Source organism: Ursus maritimus, unplaced genomic scaffold, assembly GCF_017311325.1.
Source record: "Ursus maritimus isolate PB19 unplaced genomic scaffold, ASM1731132v1 scaffold_2, whole genome shotgun sequence".
Taxonomy (NCBI): Eukaryota; Metazoa; Chordata; class Mammalia; order Carnivora; family Ursidae; genus Ursus; species Ursus maritimus.
Genome location: NW_024424452.1, coordinates 103,069,987 through 103,090,248, shown reverse-complemented (window position 1 = coordinate 103,090,248; position 20,262 = coordinate 103,069,987). Strand labels below are relative to the sequence as shown.

The following is a 20,262-nucleotide window of genomic DNA, read 5'->3' as shown; positions in this document are numbered from 1 at the left end:
AAGATGCTGGGAAATGAAAATCAAAATTACAAGGAGATACTACCTCACACCAATTAGGATGGCTACTATCAAAAAACCCAAATAAGAGATGTTGGTGAGGACATGGAAAAAGTTGAACCTGGACTCACGCATGGCTCAGTCGGTTAAATGTCTGCCTTTGGCTCAGGTCATGATACCAAGGTCCTGGGATTCAGCCCCACATAGGGCTCCTTGCTCTCAGCGGGGAGCCTGCTTTCTCTCCCTCTGCCACTCCCCCTGCTTGTGCTCTCAGGTGCTCTCTCTCAAATAAATAAAAATATTTTTTTTTAGTTTAAATTTTATTTTTTTAAGATTTTATTTATTTGACACAGAGAAAGAAAGAGAGAGAGAGAGCACAATCAGGGGGAGAGGGAGAAGCAGGCTCCCCCCGAGCAAGGAGCCTGACTTGGGGCTCCATCCCAGGACTCTGGGACCATGACCTGAGCCGAAGCAGCTGCTCAACAGACTGAGCCACACAGGCGCCCCATCAAAAAAACAAAAATCTTAAAAAAACAAAAACAGCTCTCTCTCCCTCTTTCTCTGCCCCTTGCTCCCCACCCTCTAGCTCACATGCAGGCTCTCGCTCTCTCAATTAGCCGGTCTCTCGAGAAGTCTATAATCAATTTGACTCACCTTTTTCTTAGGCAAAGTTATAAGCTGTTCCCCCCAGTATGTATGTTCCAAATATACTCCTCTCTCACTTACTTTTACAATATACAATAAGAACTATAAAAATGCTAATAGTTTTAAAATATAGAAGCCCACTCACAGAAATATATCTTTATGAGACAGAAGAGATTAAAAAAGATGTTCACGGTGGCATAACATAATTATAATAGTGAAAAAGTTCAAACTATATAAGGAAATAATTCACGAATTACGATTTGTTAAATCAATGGAATATTATGCACAAAGCCTAAAGGACAGTAGGAAATGGCTACTATAGAAAGATTATGGGTGATATTTTAAAACCTCCAAATGTCACAATAAACTGTTTTTAACAATAGAATCTGGAAAAAAGGAACACTCTAGAGTTGAATCAAGGTATAAAGACTGCAGCAGAAAGTAGTTTTTCTTCTTTAGCTGTCTGAAGGAAATTAACAATAAGAGGAGAAAAGGAAATGCCCTTATTGACCTTCCCTCCAGCCTTTCCTGCTAATTCCCTGACATTGAACCCTAGCCAACACTTTAAAAGACAGTCTACTACAGAAATGGAATCAGCACTCAGGTTTCCTCTGAGAGGACATAGGAAGGTTATGTATGGAACGATACCAAGTAAAAGCCAAGAAAAGCTCTAGTCAGTAAAAAACTCACACCTCTTTCAAAAAAAATAACCTGAAAAATTATTTCCAATCCAAAAGTTTACATTAAATTTTTAAAAATTCCCGAGAGAGAAAAGATGGGACTTTCTAACAGTCACACAATGTGCGTCTTGATAAGTGACATTAACGATGTGCTACAGGGGGCACCTGGGTGGCTCAGTTGGTTAAGCGTCTGCCTTTGGCTCAGGTCATGATTCCAGAGTCCTGTGATGGGCTCCCTGCTCAGTGGGAGTCAGCTTCTCCCTCTGCTCCTCCCCCCGCTCCTGCTCTCATTCTCTCTCTCACAAAAATAAGTAAAATCTTTAAAAACAAAAACAGTGTAGTACAGGATTTATAACACATCTAAAAGTATGACAAAAGAGCACAAGAGGGAGGAATTGGAGATATAAGGTTCTTCTAGCATACGCGAAACAATAAAATACTACTTTTGATAAACCATAATAAGTTAAAGATGTATATTGGAATCATTAGGGAATAATATAAAAATTTTTTAAGATTTATTTATTTTAGAGAGAGAGAGAGAAAGAAGAGAGAGCACACATTCATGCACAAGTGGGAGGGGCAGAGGAAGAGGGTGAGTGAATCCCAAGCGGACTCTGCGCTGAGTGTGGAGCCTGACATGGGGCTCAAACTTACAACCTTGAGATAACAATCTAAGCTGATAGGAAGAGATGGACACTTAACCAGCTGCACCACCCAGCTACCCCCATGTGAAATTTTTTAGAAAATTAAAAAAAAAATTGTTTAGCCAATAGTAGAAATAAAATGGAATCATTATAAAAATAATCCAAAAGAGGGGCGCCTGGGTGGCTCAGTCGTTAAGCATCTGCCTTCGGCTCAGGGCGTGATCCCAGAGTCCTGGGATCGAGCCCCATATCGGGCTCCTCCGCTGGGAGCCTGCTTCCTCCTCTCCCACTCCCCCTGCTTGTGTTCCCTCTCTCGCTGGCTGTCTCTCTGTCAAATAAATAAATAAAATCTTAAAAAAAAAATCCAAAAGAAGATAGAAAAATAGACAAAAAGAAAAAAGAAGAGATAGGACAAACAGAAAACAAGATAGATTTAAGAATTGTGAAATATCTGAAATTTTACCCTACTTGCAAGCTAACAAGTTGGACCGACAATTTCATGGAGTTGGTAGAAGACAGGAGACATTTGGGTCACAGAAGGGCAGTTTATCACTTACATCAACAGCAGCATCCAGAATATCAGCATTTTTGCACCGATTCCCCAAACTGCAATTCCCAAAGAGCAACGCGACTAGGGCCACATAATACTGACACATGTAATGGGTTGTGTTATTGCAGAAAAACCTGGTATCTGGGGAAGTAAATTCTTTTATGTGGGCAATAAGCACGCCTGTTCCTTACTCTAGAGGGACATATTATCTATCTTCCAAGGCAGTTTGCTAAATAAACATCCGTGTAAAGACAGTCAGAAACAAAGGACAGTCAGTACCCTGCTTGCATGACATACAGATGTGGAGACTTATGAAGAAGTACCTCTCACCCAATGGCAGATTTCAACCAATCATATGAATAATTACTATAAAGGTAAATGATTTAAACACCCAAATTAAAAAGCAGAGACTGTCAGACTGGACCTCAACTATATGATATCTATAATAAACCTGCTTTGCTCAGTAACAGAATGACTAGACAGATAATTACGACACAGAGAATGTGAACAACCAATTTGATCTGATATTTATAGAACATTTTCATTTTCCCCAACAACGGCATATACACTTTTTTTTTTTTTTTTTTTTTAGTAAGCTCTATGCCCAACGTGGGGCTTGAACTCACGACCCTGAAATCAAGAGTTGCATGCTCTACTGACTGAGCCAGCCAAGCACCCCGGCAATACACAAATTCTTTTTAAGTGTATGTGAAATAGTCACCAAGATAGATCATGTTGTGGGCTACCAAAGAAACCTAACAAATTTAAGGACTGAAATCAGATACAGTAAATGATCTGAACACAACAGAATTTTACCAGAAAGTGGTGACAGGAAGATAGGTGGACAATCCCCAAATATTTGGAAATTAACACAGTTCTAAATAGTTCATATATGAAAGAGAAATTAAAAAAGGAAACTGAGGGGGTAAACAGAAGGGGGAATGAACCATGAGAGACTATGGACTCTGGGAAACAAACTGAGGGCTTCGGGGGGGGATGGGATAGGCCGGTGATGGGTAGTAAGTATTGCATGGTGCACTGGGTGTTATACGCAACTAATGAATCATGGAACTTTACATCAAAAACTGGGGATGTACTGTATGGTGACTAACATAATATAATAAAAAAAATTATTATTAAAAAAAGGAAACTGAAAATATTTTGAGCTAAATGAAAATACAATATTATTGAAATTTGTGAGACATGGTAAGATGCTTATATTAAAAAATAAATGTGTTGTATCAATAATCTAAGCTTCTATCTTAAAAAAACTATGAAAAGATCAAACTAAACTCAAAGCAAGCAGACAGAAGAAAATAAAGCAGAAATTGATGAAATTGAAAATAGTAAAACATGAGAGAAAAATTAATGAAATGAAAGGCTGGTTCTTTGAGAAGTTCAATAAATACATTTCTAATCAGACTGATCAAGGAAAAAATAGAGAGGATGCAAATTACCAATATTAGGAATGAGAAAGAAGGCATCTCTACATATCCTATAAGCATTAGAAGAAAAAGGAAATATATACAATTTTATGCCAATAAATTTGATAGCTTAGATGAAATGGAAAAATTCCTTAAAAAAACAGAACTCCCAAAGGTCACGCAATAAGTGTGGATAACCTGAACAGTCCTCGATCTGTTTAAGTAACTGAATTAGGAATGAGGAGTAAAAACATTCTGGCACACAAACAAGCTAGAGAGGTAGGTGGACTTAAGGGATAGTGAGTTAACCACTTTGAATACAGAGAAGTATTCTTTTTTTTTTTTTTTAAGATTTTATTTATTTATTTGACAGAGAGACTGACAGCCAGGAGAGAGGGTACACAAGCAGGGGGAGTGGGAGAGGAAGAAGCAGGCTCCCAGTGGAGGAGCCTGATGCGGGGCTCGATCCCAGGACTCTGGGATCACACCGAGCCAAAGGCAGATGCTTAACGACTGAGCCACCCAGGCGCCCCTGAATACAGAGAAGTATTCTGATAGGGGAATTCTGGGAGATAAGGCTCGTCTAAAAAACAAACACTGAAAGGCTGAAGTCATCAACTTCTATTACACAGTCTTTTTCACATTGTGCTCCAGGCCACCCCCTGCATTTTTTTAAAGGTAGGTAAGCTCCAAGGATGCCTGGGTGGCTCAGTTTGTTAAGTGGCTGCCTTCAGCTCAGGTCATGATCCCAGGATCCTGGGACTGAGTTCTGCATCGGGCTCCTTACTCAGTAGGGAGCCTGCTTCCCCCTCTGCTTGCCTTTCCCCCTGCTTGTGTTCTCTGTCTCTCTCTGACAAATAAATAATACCTTTAAAAAATAAATAAATAAAATACAGGTCGTGTCTAAACTCACCACCCTGATACTAAGATCTGAGTGGACAGCAAGAGTCAGACGTTCAACTAACTGAGCCACCCAGGCACCTTCACATTTTTTAAGTTAACTACACCCAACATGGGGCTCGAACTCATGACCCTGAGATCAACAGTTGCATGTTCTACTGAGGCAGCCAAGTGCCCCATGCCCTCTGCATTTTTTTATGACACGTATTTGTTAGTATTTATATATGCCCATACTATATTCTCTGTTGGATGTAGTTGTAATACAGTGCCCTAAGCAAGTCTGTAGATTCCTAAGATGGGTCATATGAAAAAGATTTCCAAATTGGGGGGAAAAGTATAGAAACTTTCCAGATCAGATGGCTTCACAGGTGAAACATACCAAACATTTAAGGAAGGAATTACATCAATGCTATAAAAACTTTTCTAGAAAATAAAAGATGAGGGAACACTTCCCAACTTAAACTACTACACTGATATTAAAACCAGACGAAAACACTGGAAGATAACTACAGACCAACATCCCTAATGAACACATTAAAAAAGTAAGTGAATTTAGCAATATATAAAATAGATAATAAACTATGACTAAAGTCTTTATTTCAGAATGCAAGGTCAGTTTACCACTGAAAGCAGTTAATGCAATTTACCTTATCAGACTTAAATAGAAAAACTGTATGGTCATCTCAATGGAGAAAAAGGGGTTACAAAATTCAGCATACACTCATGATAAAAACTCCAAGCAAATTAGACTTGAAGGGAACTTAACCCAGTAAAGACATATGTACAAAAACCTTGTATCTATATCACACTTAATAGCATGTTTTCTCCCTAAGATCCCCCTACTATCAGGAACAAGACAAAGACGTCTCCTACCACTCATTACTAGAATGGTCCTAGCCACTAAAATAAGGCAAGAAAAAGAAATAAAAGGCTTAGTCTGGAAAGGAAGAAATAAAACTATTTTTATTGGCATTTTAAAAATTTCTTGCATCCTCACTTTTTTTCAGACAAAATGATCACCTATATAAAAGATCCCATGCAATCCACAAGAAAACGCTACAAGAATGAATTTAGCAAGGTCACACAATACAGGGTCAATTTACAAAACTCTGTTGTATTTCTACACACTAGATATAAACAACTGGAAATCAAATTAGAGAAAAACAGTACCATTTACAATAGCATCAAAAAAATTACATATACTCAGAAAGCGATAAATCTAACAAAATGTTAGAAACTATATGCTAAGAACTGAATACACTGATGAGAGAAATAAAAGGAAAACTAAATAGATAGATATCCCATGTTCATCAATTGAAGACAAAGATGTCAGTTCTTCCCACAATAAACTATAGAGTCAAGCAATCTCAACCAAAATCCCAGCAGTCTTTTTTGGTAGAAGTTGACAAGCTGATTCTAAAATCTGTATGAAAAAACAAAGGCCCTAGAATATACAAGCTAGCTTGAAAAGGAAGTACAACTGATTTCAAAGCTTGGTATAAAGCTCCAGTAACGAAGACAATGTAGTACTGGTGAATAGACCGATATAGCAATGGAACAAAGTTTAAGATTCCAGAAAAAGTAACCCACACAGATGGTCAGGTGATCAAATGATCTGGGAATACTGGTCATCCCTCAGCAAACACAAAAATCCCCCTCAAAGCGTGTATCTCACTTTATACACAAAACTAACTCTGAATGTAAAAATGAGAATTCTAGAAGGCGTCAGAAAAAATCTTTGTGATCTTTGGTTTGGCAAAGAATTCTTAGGACACGAAAAGCATGAACCATAAAAGAAAAATATGATAAATGAAAACTTGAAGGGTGTCTGGGTGATGCAGTTGATCGAGCATCCAAATCTTGATTTCGGTTCAGGTCATGTTCTCACGGTCATGAGATCTAGGCCCTGGGACTCCCGGCTCAGAGTCGGCTTGTCCCTCTCCCTCCCCTTTTGCCCCTCTGCCCACCTGCTGAAGTGTGCAGACTCTCTCACCCTAATTTAAATAAGTAAAATTTTCTTGAAAAATTAAAAAAAAAACTTTAAAAAAATGAAACAAGTGTGTTGTTTAAAAACACTGTAGAGGGGTGCCTGGGTGGCTCAGTCATTAAGCATCTGCCTTCAGCTCAGGTCATGATCCCAGCGGTTCTGGGATCAAGCCCCGCATCAGGCTCCCTGCTTGGCGGGAAGCCTGATTCTCCCTCTCCCACTCCCCCTGCTTGTGTTCCCGTTCTTGCTGCCTCTCTCTCCGCCAAAAAAATAAAATAAAACCTTTTAAAAAAAAAATAAATAAAATAAAATAAAATAAAATAAAATAAAATAAAATAAAATAGAAACCCTGTAGAGAAGTGAAAAGACAAGCCACAGACTGGGAGAAAATATTCACAAAACCCCTATCTGATAAGGATTTTTTAAAAATGCAGAATACATAAAGAACTCTCCCGACAACAACAAAAAAGAAAACTGACAACTCAATTTTTTTTAAAGATTTAATTAATTTATTTGAGAGAGAGGGAGAGCACAGTGAGAGTGAGAAGCAAACTCCCTGCTGTGCAGAAAGCCTGATGTAGGGCTTGATCCCAGAACCCTGAGATCACAATCTGAGCCGAAGGCAGACAGACACTCAACCAACTGAGCCACCCAGGCGCCCTGACAATCCAATTTTTAAAATGGGCCTGCACATGAACTTTATAGTAGTGCATAAGTGACAAGAACTGGAAATAACCCAAAAGTCCATTAACTAGTTTATAGATAAACAAACTGTGGTATATCCAGACAATAGAATACTACTCAGCAATAAAAAAGAACAAAATGCTGATACAAAGAACATGAATCTCAAAAGTGTTTTGTTTTGTTTTTTTTGAGAGAGAGAGAGAGACAGACAACAGGGGAGGGGCAGGGAGAAGGGGAAAGGGAGAAATAGAATCTTAGGTAGACTCCAGGTCCAGCACTGAGCCCAACACAGGGCTCCATCTCACCACCACCATCATGACCTTAGCCCAAATCAAGAGCTGGATGCTTGACCAACTGAGTCACGCAGGTGCCCCCAAAGCATATTGTATGAAAAAAGTCAGACACGAATGACTATGTACTTTAAGATTCCATTTATAGGACATTCTGAAAAAGGCAAAACTCTTAAGGTCAGAAATCAGATCAGTGGTTGTTAGGAGCTAGGGTGAGTGAAGTGGATTGATTATGAAGGAGCCTGAGGCAAAATTCTGGATTATGGAAATATTGTTTGTATTAGTGGCTATATGACTGTATACATTTGTCAGATGTCATCGAAGTATATAAAGTGTGAATTTTAGTATCTGTAAATTATACCTCAATAAGTTTGAAAAATCCCAAGCAAAACAGATTCCCCAAATTGTAATCTGTTTAATGTCAAATGAGTTTACCTCTTCTCCACACATATTGTTTATTAAATAAGATTTTATTTGAGACAGAGTGAGAGTGCATGTGAGAGAACATGAGAGAGAAATCTTGAGCAACGGAGAGGCAGAGAAAGACGGACAAGCAGACCCCCCCCCCTTCTGAGCAGGGAGCCTGACTTGGGGCTCGATTCCAGGACTCCAGGATTGTGACGTGAGCTGAAGGCAGACGCTTAACCAATTGAGTCACCCAGGTGCCCCTCCACACATATTCTTAAACAAATCTTTTAAACTATAAATTGTCTTCATTTGGTATTGACAAATAATATTTCTTGTGCATTCCTGAGGCCTGAAACAGCATTTTGTATGCAGTACCTCATTAAATTATTCCAACGACACTATGCAACTGGGGTTGAGATGTTTGGTTAATTCTAAAGTTGGATTCAAACCCAGGTATGTTGACTCCCAAGATCATCTTTCCTTCTATACTACATTGCCTCCCTGAATCTCCAAAGACAAGGACTGAATTTTACATTCTTCACTGTTTATCATAGAACATTCAATAAAAGCAGACACTGTTGAAAGAAAAGAAACACCTTCCAAGGTGGTGTTTTATCCGAGTATCTTACGAAGTAGGATCTGAAGGCGGCTGCTTTTTTGGGCAAAATACTCCTTTCCCCACTCTACTCACACCATCTACCTTCTCTCTGGTTTAGCAACATAGTCCACCAGGAAGAGGCATTCATTTGTTTATTTTCCCCAAGTCTCCTCTGCAATTTCCTAGCCCCCGAAAACATCTCTAACTCAGGATTGCCCTGGGGATGAGGCTAATCTGTTAATACTCCAGAGACAGCAGTTTCTATGGACATGGAATGATGATCCAAGATCATCTTTCTCAGAAATTATTTTCATAGGGAGGGAGGTAAAGATTACTGTTTTATGAAATAAAATCAGTCGCTTCACTTCATTTGTATTACCCTATATAGTCCAAGATCATCACTTCACTTGCCAATTTTCTCAACCATGGCATTTAATAAATCTTCACTGGAACCACTGATCCCCTTCCAAAAACAGGTGGCCCTGTTCTGACATTCTTCTCATTTACAATGCTTTAGTTTTAACGAACAGAAAACCAACCAGGAAATTTATTCTCTCACCTAACAAGTTTGGTAGTAGGTAAGCTCCAGAAGTGATTGATTCAGTGGCTCAAAAATCATCAAAGACAAAATTTTTTCCATTTTTCTTCTCTGACATCCTTAGGACACTGGCAGTTATGACTTCAGAGTAGTCTCACAATAAGCCTGTGAGTTTCATTCAAACTGCTGCTTGATGGTTGGCTGGCATGAGGAAAACAATTTGCTCATATGTACTATGGAAGGAAGTTTAGAAGCACCTATAGAATTATTTGTAACGTGCATATCCTTTGATCTTGCAATTTCACTTCTAAGAATTCAACCCACAGAAGAGGACAAAAACAGGGATGAAAATGTTCATTACAAAATTCTTTTTAACAGCAAAAATCTAGAAACACCCTAAAACATCCACTAATAGAGGTGATTACTTAAATTGAGAGACCCATACAATGGAGTACATCATAGCTATTTAACACAGAAATATGTCCAAGTTTTGTTGATAAGAGTCAAGCTTCAGGGAGTATGCATACATAAATAAGCGAAACTTATAATGACACCAAAAGCACAGGCAGCAAAATTAAAAACAGATAAGCTAGGTTACATCAAAATTAAAAATGGGATGTCCATCAAGACATTAACAGAGCGAAAAAACCACCTATAGAATGGGAGAAGAGATTTACGAATTGTGTATCTGATAAGGGGTTAATATCAAGACTGTGTAAAGTACTCCTTCAGCTCAACAACAAAAAAGTAACCTGTTTAAAAAATGGGCAAAGGATTTACAATAGACAGTTCTTCAAAGATATACAAATGACCAATAAATGTATCAAGAGACACTTACCACCACTAACCATTACGTAAATGTAAATCAAAGCCACGAGGTATCACCTCACAACCACTGAGATAGTTACTATCAAAAGTGGAAAGTAAGTTTTGCCAAGGATGTAGAGAAACTGGAACACTTGTGCACTATTAAAGAGAACGTAAAATGGTTAAGCCGCTGTGGAAAACTCTTGATAGTTCCTCAAAAAGACTTCGGGTATATACTCTCAGAAAACTGAAAGCAGGGTCTCAAAGAGATATTTGTATACCCATGTTCATAGCAACAGTAAGACGGTTCCTCAAAAAAAACTTTTTGGGTGAGGCATCTGGGTGCCTCCAGTTAAGCGTCCAACTCTTCATTTCAGCTAAGGTCATGATCTCAGGGTGGCGAAATCAAGGGCCATGTCAGGCTCTGTGCTGGGCGTGGAGCCTGCTTAAGATTCTCTCTTCCTCTCTCTACCCATCCCCCACTGCTTAAAAACAAAACAAAACTAAAAACATTTGAGTATATAAAGTGCATTACTCATGATAGCCAAAAGGTGAAAGTAACCCAAATATCTACTGACAGTTCAATGCATAAACAAAATGTGGCAATATTATTCCTTAAAAAGAGAGGAAAGAAATTATGACACAGTCTATAACATGGATGAACCATGAGAACATTATGCTAAGTGACATAAATCCGTCACAAAAAGAGAAATACCACATGGCTCCATTTATATGAGGTATTTAGATCAGTCCAACTCATAGAAACAGAAAACAGAATGATGTTTGCCAGGGTTGGGAGGAAGGAGGGATGGGAAATTGCTGAATGGGTAGTTTCAATTTTGCAAGATAAAAAAGTGCTAGAGACTGTTTGGACAACAAGGTGAATGTACTTAACATTACTGAGTTGTACAATTTTATTAAAATAAAAACTGAAATTAAAAAAACTTTAAATAAAAATATCAAACTGAGAAACAAACCAAATTATATGAACCCATAAAGAGCTTACCAGGACAACTGCCTAACTCCTAACAGTTTTGTATGGAGAATACTGATGCGGAAAGGAAAGCCTTTTGTTTTTTCACTTCGTATCTTTCTGTACTACTGGCATTTTAATTATAAACATGCACTAAGTGGGGCGCCTGGGTGGCTCAGTCAGTTAAGCATCTGAGTCATGATTTCGGCTCAGGTCATGATCTCATGGGTCGGGCTCCACACTCAATGGAGAGTCTGCTTGAGATTCTCTCCCTCTCCCCCCACTTGTGTTCTCGCTCTCTCTCTCAAATAAATCTAAAAACAAAAAAAGCATACACTAAGCTAGGATTTCTCAATTCAGTTTTTAAAAAGTTTAGTGGATAGAACTTAAATTAACATTAAACTCTAGGTACAACAGACTTCAGTTCTAATGTCACTTTAAGAAAAGTTACCAAGTATATCTCCTCACAAAAGCATGCCATGAGTAGGCTATTATGATTAGTTCTAAAAGGAATAATTAATTAAGGAAAAACTCCTGGTGTCATCCAGTTAACAGGAGATGCTGTCTATTAGGCTTGCCCCAGGAACTGCCTATGACACTTACTAGCCAATAACGCCTAAATCCAAATTAGACACTGATCCACTCTCTAATCCTGAAACTGACAAATTTGAATAAATGACAATAGCTGGTGCCTGCAAATACAAAATCCTAGGGTTTTCAAACTATTCTTACCCTTCTTCTTCCCTACCTACCACTAATAAAACACCAAGCCTGCACTAGCACTTAACTTTTTCAGAGCCTTATTCTCCTCCCACCCCCACTTCAAGAATGTTACAAGAGAGTTAGTGGGTGGTTAGCAAGACCCCCTCAGAAACCAACAGCCATTCCAGAAAAATAATTGCTCACATACCAAGGGCTGCCAACAAGAGCGGCTTCCCAGCAGCATGTTTTAATAACCTTAATGAAGCAGAGAGCAACGCCTCCTGTAATACAAATTCTGGTTGGAAAAAAGATCTACAGATTGTGGAAAAGTACAACTTAAAAAGCAAACACCGCAGGCTCCAGTAAGGCAGGAAAGCAAGCAGAGATTTCTAAATACAGAGCTCAATTGTAAGAGTTCACTGTACCTTATTTCTATCATCGTTTGCTCTGTCAAAAATAGAACCTTCCATGTCTTGATCCATTCAGAATAAGCCACAGCAGGCACAGCTTTGCTTACATAGGGCAGCCAGGTCAGAAAGGCCACACAGGGAAATGGAAAAGCAGCCAGCAGGTTTTCTTAGGGATTATACTGCTCCGGCTTTTATCCTTCTTCCCAGCTATTTTGGTGCCAAGAAAGCTGCAGGGAGGTCTTTGCTCTGAAAAAGCTTTTACTAGAAAGGCTAAAGCAGTCCCAGGGCTGCAACTCCCTCTGCTGCCCAAGGTTTTCTTTGCATGCTGCAGCGGGTTCAATACATTTCAAACTCGACTATGTTAAAAGAGCTAAAGCAGCCCTTTATTTCAAAATGTGACCAAAAAGGTACAGGTTCAAGTAGGAGAGGAACAGCTAGAATGCCAGCTTCTAAGCTGGATGAATTTCTACACTTACCCACAAATCTCCTCTATCTCACGAAGGGTTTCTTTTACTCAGTTTACATGAAAGTTCTCTGTCTCCCTCACAGGCACTTGGAAAAGCAGGAACTAGACTTCTCGTTCCTTCTTCACCCACCCTTAATAATACCTATAACCAAATTTAAGTCAGGCCTTATTCATCTTTCAAGTTCTAATTTAAATAGCACTTAGCACGTGGAACTGAAGCTGTTTATTTGCCAGTCTGTTTCACTACATTTATTAGACTTGGTGCCCATTTAACAGTAGGTGCTCAACAATCACCAGAATTCTAACTAGAACTGCCCTGAGAGCTTTTTTTTTTTTTTTTTAACTTTACTTAAGTAATCCCTACACCCAACATGGGGCTCAAACTCATGACTCTAGGATCAAGAGTCACACATTCTACTGACTGAGCCAGCTGGGGGCCCCAAACTAGAACCACCCTAAGGAACTGGGGGAGGAAAGATTTGTCCACATAATTCAGTTAGGACACAAGCAATCACTGGGGGAGGCACCAACATCTTTAGAGAGAAGAACAGGAAACAGGTGTTGCTCCAACACACACACTATTATTCTGCCTAACAACTCAGCAGCACTGCCTGTGGTCTTCTTCAGGTTACCCACCTCACCAAGTCTCCGTCCTGTTAACTGTTAACAGAACTCATTTTACATGTACATTTAGGGCACTTTATTCTTTGCTTATACCCAAGCACTTCTCACATTATGATCTTAGTGGCACAAGAAGTCACAGAGACCTCAGAGGGTGACTGTGAGAGTGCTAAGCAGATACAGAAGCTGTTCTAGCACGTGCAGCCTACTGTGGTCAGAAGCTCTCACGTCCCGGCAGCCGGAATGAGAATTGCTGAGGAGACACAGATTAGTGCAGACACCTCCTCTTCTTCACCACCCGGTATCAGGAACTTACCTGTCAGGCAGAATTCCCACTCTTTGCCTTAAGAATCTATACATCCAGGCTCTGGAAAAAAACAAATGCCCAGGGTAACTGCCACCCCCCAGAAAAATTAGCTGCCACTGAGTGAAAGGTCCCTACCGCTGGACAAAAATAAACAAGTAAAATTTTAAATAAAAACAATCCCACAGCATTTATTGTCCTCTGGTAATAACATAAAAGTAATCAAAACAATACGAACAAACGTTTTAGAACTATACTCCCAACAAAGGACATCTAAAAAAAACAAACTACATGGCCTTCTCAAGAATTTCTCACTTCATTGATCATTTCTAGTTGGAGACACTTTGGAGCAGGGTAATATTATCTCCTTTCAGCATGATCCGACCTGCAACACAAAATTAAAAAAAAAAGAAAGCTATTAATAGCCACTCAGACAAGTGTGTAACCATTATTTAGCCTCAGAATTTTAGATCATACTTAAGCAATTTTGAAAATGTTTTCTCTCTTGAGCAGGTATGTGAAAATTTTCAAATATCCATATATTGAAAGACTGTGCATATTAGACCCTATGAACTTTTCCAGCAATAACCCTAACGAAGGTAAAGAAATGTTATTTTATGAAAAGTACAGTTTCTACAAAGTAAATGAATAGATCTACCCCAACATTTCCCACTGCTCTGAGTTTGTAGAAGTTGGGGAATGGATTATGTGTCAAGTTTTAAAAAATGCAGCATCCTGCAGCACCATTCTTAGAGCTCTCAGTATATTAAAGACTCTATCCTATAATTAATAAACCCGTTTGAGCTTTACCCAACATATCCTAATCTTACTTGAGCAGAGAATGCTTTTTTCCTGAGAATGTCTATAAATATTTTCAGGAACACTGGTGTTGAGTAAAATCAGTCTGAGAAATGCTCATCGACCCCAACAGAGTAAATGTTTTCACTTTCCGAGACTTCTGCAACAAGTACTATTAATCTACAGGATAAATACTACCATGGGAATTCAACACTGCAAATAATTTATAAATAATAGGATATTAATAAGGCTAGTATGCCCTTCCTGGCAAGACAGGTTAAATGTAAAAATCCAGGCTTTCACAAAAATAGCCTAAGCAGAAAGAAGCAGAGCAAAACACCAAACCACTTCTCAGATTCTACTTTCCACATATCTACTTTAGGATCAAAAGAATCCTCAAGGTTCAAAAAAAGAGGCGCCTGAAAACCAACACAGATGAAAGTACTAGTGAGCTGTGAACAGGGGCATTAAACAATTAAAAACAAAGTATCTAAATAAACTTCAAATGAATTAGATTTTAAAAGAAAGAACTGTTTGTCTTGATGAAGTCATGAATCCTAAAGAGTCTTTGTCAACAGGGTTAAGAAACTGCATTCATTATTTAAATATTTTTGAGTTTCTACTGCACTGACAGGCACTGAATTAGGCAGCAGGCTTATGAGGGAGCAAAAAAGACAGGACTTATGAAGCATCTGGTTCAGTGAGAGAAACATCATTAACCCCACTAGTGAGTGTTTCACTACAAACTCGGAGAGCTTAGCACACCCTGCCTCACCCAACCCTACCCCAAGTAAAACAAAACCAAACCCTGATATTTGACATTTGAGGCCTAAAGACATAGGAAACAGCATATAAAAAGATTTACCATGGGGCAAATGTGCAGACTCAAAGAACTGAAAGAACACAAGTGTGGATGAAACTCAGAAAATGAAGCCGAGAGTGACACAAAACGAGCAAGGGACAAAAGGCCAGATCACGAAGAACCTTGCAGAACACATTAAAGATTTTCTTATCCTCCTAGCAACAGGAAGTCACTGAAGGATTTCAAGTAAAAGGATGACCAGGTCAGACTGGTGCTTTTAAAAGATAACTGTAGCCTGCAGAGCAAACTGGAAGGGGATGAGGTAGTTACAAAGAAATCAGTCCATAAACTGAATGGAGGTTGGTGCCATTCAGTAAGGCAGGGAACACTAAAATAGCTCCAGAAGAGTGTGTAAGGGGTGGGAAGTGAGTCTGATTTCTGACATGCTAACTTTGAGGAGTCTTTGAGACATTCAGGCAGAAATGTTGAATAGGCTCAGAGAGGTCTAGGGCTACAGAGGCAAATCTGAGGTCAATCTATAGATGGTAATTGAAGGTATAGTCTTGAGTGCCTGGTTAAAGAACACGGAATGACAAGAGGGCCTACGACTAAGCCTTGAGCAACTCAAAACATTTAATGGCTGGGTCCCAAAGAACAAATATACAAAAGTCTGACAAGGAATAAATAGAAATGAAAAGTGAAAATCTGAGTAAGGTACCACAGAGCCAAGGGAACAAAGTGTTTTAAGGGAGTGGCCAATAGTGCCAAATGCTGTTCAGAGTTCCATAAAATGAGGACTGATATTGACCGTTAGATTTAACATCATTTGTCTTTGGTGACCTCGGTGAGAGCTGTCTGAGTGGATAAACAAAAGCAGAAATGGGAGTGGGGTGAGCAGTAAGTGGCAGAGGATGATTTCAAGAGTGCACTACTCCCCCACATAGTAAATTCTCAAATGCAAACTAAACTTAAACATGAACTGAGTTGCAACTCATTCAATTTTACAAGTGAATAAAAATTTCCACAATTCCCAAAGACCACCTATGCTCTTACCCAGCTGTTTTCTTGACTTTGTTTTAGAATGAATCTCTTCGGCATCATCTAATACGAGGTTCATGTACTCATCAAAACCCTAGAAAAATAAGCCAACTGAACGTCATTTGCAAGTAAAGTAACACCCAACCATTCCAGGTGAATATACCAACCTGGGTACAGAAATGCCAACTAACTTCCGAAACTCATCTCTCCACTGATACTGCAGCTAAAACACCATCTCCCTCTTAAAGCCTCTTTTTATATAACAAGAAAGCCAGAATGTACTCCAAATTACCTCTGGAACCTTTTGGACTTAAGATTTGATTAGCTATGCCTAAGAGCCTTTGTCCTTATCTTTTATAACTTGTTCAATATAGAGTTATGTGTGTACACATACGAATTAACTTCCACTGCCACCAGTCTTCCCACATTCTTCACAAAACACTCTTGCCACTAGCCATAACGTTTGTTTTTCTACCTGTAAACAGGGAAGGGGAGTTATTGATGGAACCTACAATGTCTAAAGGTAATATCAAAGCGTTCTAATGTCCTAATATAATACTTTTCAGAGCCATATTTTATCTTTCTTTGAAACATTATTTAGGGGCACTTGGGTGGCTCAGTCAGTTAAGCGTCTGCCCTTAGTTCAGGTCATGATCTCAGGGTCCTGGGATCAAGTCCCCCCCCTGTAAGGCTCCCTGCTCAGTGGGGAATCTGCTTCTTCCTCTCCCTCTGCTCCTCCTCCCACTTGTGCACTCGCATTATTTGCTCTCTCAAATAAGTAAATAAAACCTTAAAAAAAAAAACAAAACAAAACACATTATTTAGGGATGGGATGCCTGGGAGGTGCAGTTGGTTGGGCGTCTGACTCTTGATTTCAGCTCAGGTCATGATCTCATGGTCCTGGGATCAGGCCCCAAGTCTGGCTCCTCACCCAGCAGGGAGTCTGCTTGAGTTTCTCTCTACCTCTCCCTCTGCCCCTCCCCACCTCCCTCTCTCTCTAAATGGAAAGAAAAAAAAAAAAAAAAACACCAAAAAAACCAACTACCCTATATTATTTAGGGTATTCTGCTATCCTGAAAATGTTATTTAACTAAGTCCACCCAGCTCTATACAGGTATCACCTAATATAGAACTAATACACCATTAATTTTCACCCCACTCTAATTTTATTTCTTTTGTCCCCTCCTTCAAATACTAACATTGTTATTTAAACAGTTTTTAAAAACTAGTTTTCCCTCTTTCATGAATGACCCAACCCCCATCAAATAGAACAATGACTTAAGGATAGTGGCTCTGAAGAACTTTGTGTTGGGTCTTTGACTTTTTGTACACTGCTCTGGCTGGGCATTTTTGTGAAATCATTTCCTGTGAACAAACTGCTCTGAGATAAAACATCTTGGGTACTCACAATGATACAGCCCTCTATCCGCATGTTCACTTGCTCATAAAGCCACACCTGAATTCGAGATCTCTGCAAGAATAAAAATAGATGTTAAAAAACCAAGGAAACAAAACCCAATCACTCTGGTCAAACGAGAGAAATATGGCTCCTAAAGAAAACCTTAACAAGTAAAAGCCAAGAATTTTAACTACTTGAATCATATCCAAGAATTGATAACCAAGATGAGTTACTCTCAATGTTGTATTGGGACTAAGTTAATAATTTTCCTGTGATCTTGGGACTCAATCATATTTCTTACTGTTTCTCATCTCAATATATTCAGGATGCAAATTGACAGTGCAGCACAAAGCAGTAATTTCCTGTGATCAAGAGCTTCTTTCTTATCTGCTATAGAAAAATCCAGCTCAAAACAGCTTTCTCTAGGTTCCTAGCTTCCCTCACAATAAACAACCAGGGGAAGGACCCTCAATTCTGGTGATTAAAAATTATAATGGCCTGGGGAGACTGGCTGGCTCAGCTGATGAAGAAGCGTGTGACTCTTGCTCTTGGGGTTGTGGGTTGGAGCCCCATGTTCGGAGTACAGATTACTTAAAAAATACTACGAGAGCTTGAAATTAATCTGTTTCCAACTATGTTATCACATGCTAAAGTTTGTCAGGGTAACAGAAACTATATTTTCTTTCCAAAATAATTTAAATACTTTGCCCTACCACCTCACAATCTGAGTTGCTAAAAACTCCCCCAAAGGAAAACAGGCTGTCACAATATCCTCTGAACCTATTCCTCCCCTCTTCCTTTTTTGGCATCTTTTCTATATTGAAGCCCCCCTCCCTCCATGTAGTTTAAAGTCGACAGGATTTTTCTTTCAATCTTTCACCCCAGGGGAAAAGGGAGAGGTTCCAATGTTCTAGCACAAATGACTACCAACAAAAGTACCCAAAAACCAGCCTGCCAGTAATTACTTTTTGAAATTAGTGATTTTGGTCTTGCAAAGTAATGACGACACAATTCTTTCAATGCTTGGGGTTGGCATTTCATTACATTAGAGCTTTCCCTGAGCCCGTTCCCCTCAAATACCCCTCCAATCTCTAGTTTCACTTATTATTAATTTCTAAAGTAATCTCTACACTCAACGTGGGGCTCGAACTCACGACCCCAAGATCAAGAGTCGCATGCTCTACCCAGCCAAGCTCCCCAGTTTCATCTATTTTTAACTCTAAAACACGTTGATCAGACAGGATGACACACACAGCCAAATAAATTCACCTTTTACTTAAATTCACCTTTTTTACTTAAGAAGGAATTACAAAACAACAAAGAACAGATAACTTACGTACATTTTGCAAGTATCTGAAGATGAGGTTCTGCACCAGTGGTTAAGGAAAAAATACACGTATAGAGTAGACAGTGGTCCCCGACACTGGTCGATCCTACCCCATCTCGCCTTTGTTTTCTGAACACGAGGTCTGGTGCTCATGCAATGAACAGTGTCCAGCTAGGCACTAGTTAGGGGTTCCCGAAAGGGACTGAAGGAATCCCCTCCCACTCTCTAACTCTCCTGAAATATCTTGGCGCCGACATCTTCCTCCTCCCCGAGACCGAGGACTCCCACTATCACTCGGTTCCTAACTAAAGCCGTCTTCCCTTCGCTCACCCGCGCCACTCCTGCACTTCCCACCGCAGGGGTCTGCCCGAGCCCACCTCCCACCGGGTCCTCAACTACCCGCGCTTTCTCCCGACCACGGTCGCCCCGGGGGCTCATGGGATGTGGGTCCGCACTCCGCTCCCTCAGGCCTGCTCTCGGTCCGCTCCTTCGCCCCCCGTTTTCTGGCCCGAACCTCCTAGTCCTGACATCCTGCGTAGGATACGATGGGCTGAACCATCACCTTCTGCACTTTTTGGCCCTGGCCACGGTACGCCATGGTGGAAGCCGACAAAGACCGCACGCTACCTCGGAAAGCAACTTCCGGAATAAAGAACCGGAAGCGGAAGTGAATGGCGCCAGCGAGGTGACCCGAGCGGCTCCTGGGAAATTCCTCTCTAGCCATGGGTGTCGCTTTTCTCTATGTTCTAGATCCCCTGGGGGAAGCCGGAAGGCGGCGGCGAACTTTGCAACGTGAGTCGGTCCTACAGCGCCACCTGGGGGGAGGCGGGAGGAGGCGCCGAGGGGCTTCGATCGTGCCGCCGCCGCTGGAAGCTGCGCGGCCGCAGGAGCCACCACGCCTCCATTTTCTGTGTCGGCTTTAAGAGTCGAATGATCACACTGCGTCCGTACCTCTCTCTGTGAGATGGGTTGATCTAGTACTTTTCGTAAGGCCTGTTTCCCTGGAAGTTAGGCATGACGGGCTTATCGCCGTCTAGAGGGTATGGCGGCGAGAAGCCCCCACTCGGGGGAGGGGGGCCCCCCACGCCTGGCCCTCGCAGCCACAGACAAGCCGAATTCAAAAGCCGGGCGCTGTGGTTCGCTGTGTAACCGATTCCACTCTCGTCTCCTTTGTGGGGCGTTACTGTAAGGTGGTGACAGGGCATGGCTGGCGAGGAAGCCCTGAAATCTGATGGCTGCGCCCAAATGCAGCTCGCTTTTGGTGTGTGAC

General features: G+C 40.3%; 1 protein-coding gene across 1 annotated transcript; it reads right to left on the bottom strand.

The window, feature by feature from the left end:
• Positions 1-13,799: 13,799 nt before the first annotated feature.
• Positions 13,800-19,676, bottom strand: SNRPE (small nuclear ribonucleoprotein polypeptide E). Its single transcript, XM_008685152.2, has 5 exons — positions 19,537-19,676; positions 19,006-19,032; positions 17,675-17,737; positions 16,282-16,360; positions 13,800-14,013 (listed from the first exon to the last, which is right to left on the bottom strand). The coding sequence occupies exons 1-5, from the start codon at positions 19,588-19,590 to the stop codon at positions 13,958-13,960; spliced, it is 279 nt and encodes a 92-aa protein (XP_008683374.2). The 5' UTR covers positions 19,591-19,676; the 3' UTR covers positions 13,800-13,957.
• Between the last annotated feature and the right edge of the window lie 586 nt (positions 19,677-20,262).

Coding starts and splice junctions, on each gene's coding strand:
- SNRPE (XM_008685152.2), bottom strand. CDS start 19,590: ATGGCGTACCGTGGCCAGGGCCAAAAAGTGCAGAAGGTGATGGTTCAG. Junction 19,033..19,536: donor AGGTGATGGTTCAGCCCATC/GTATCCTACGCA, acceptor CCACTGGTGCAG/AACCTCATCTTCAGATACTT. Junction 17,738..19,005: donor TCTTCAGATACTTGCAAAAT/GTACGTAAGTTA, acceptor TTATTCTTGCAG/AGATCTCGAATTCAGGTGTG.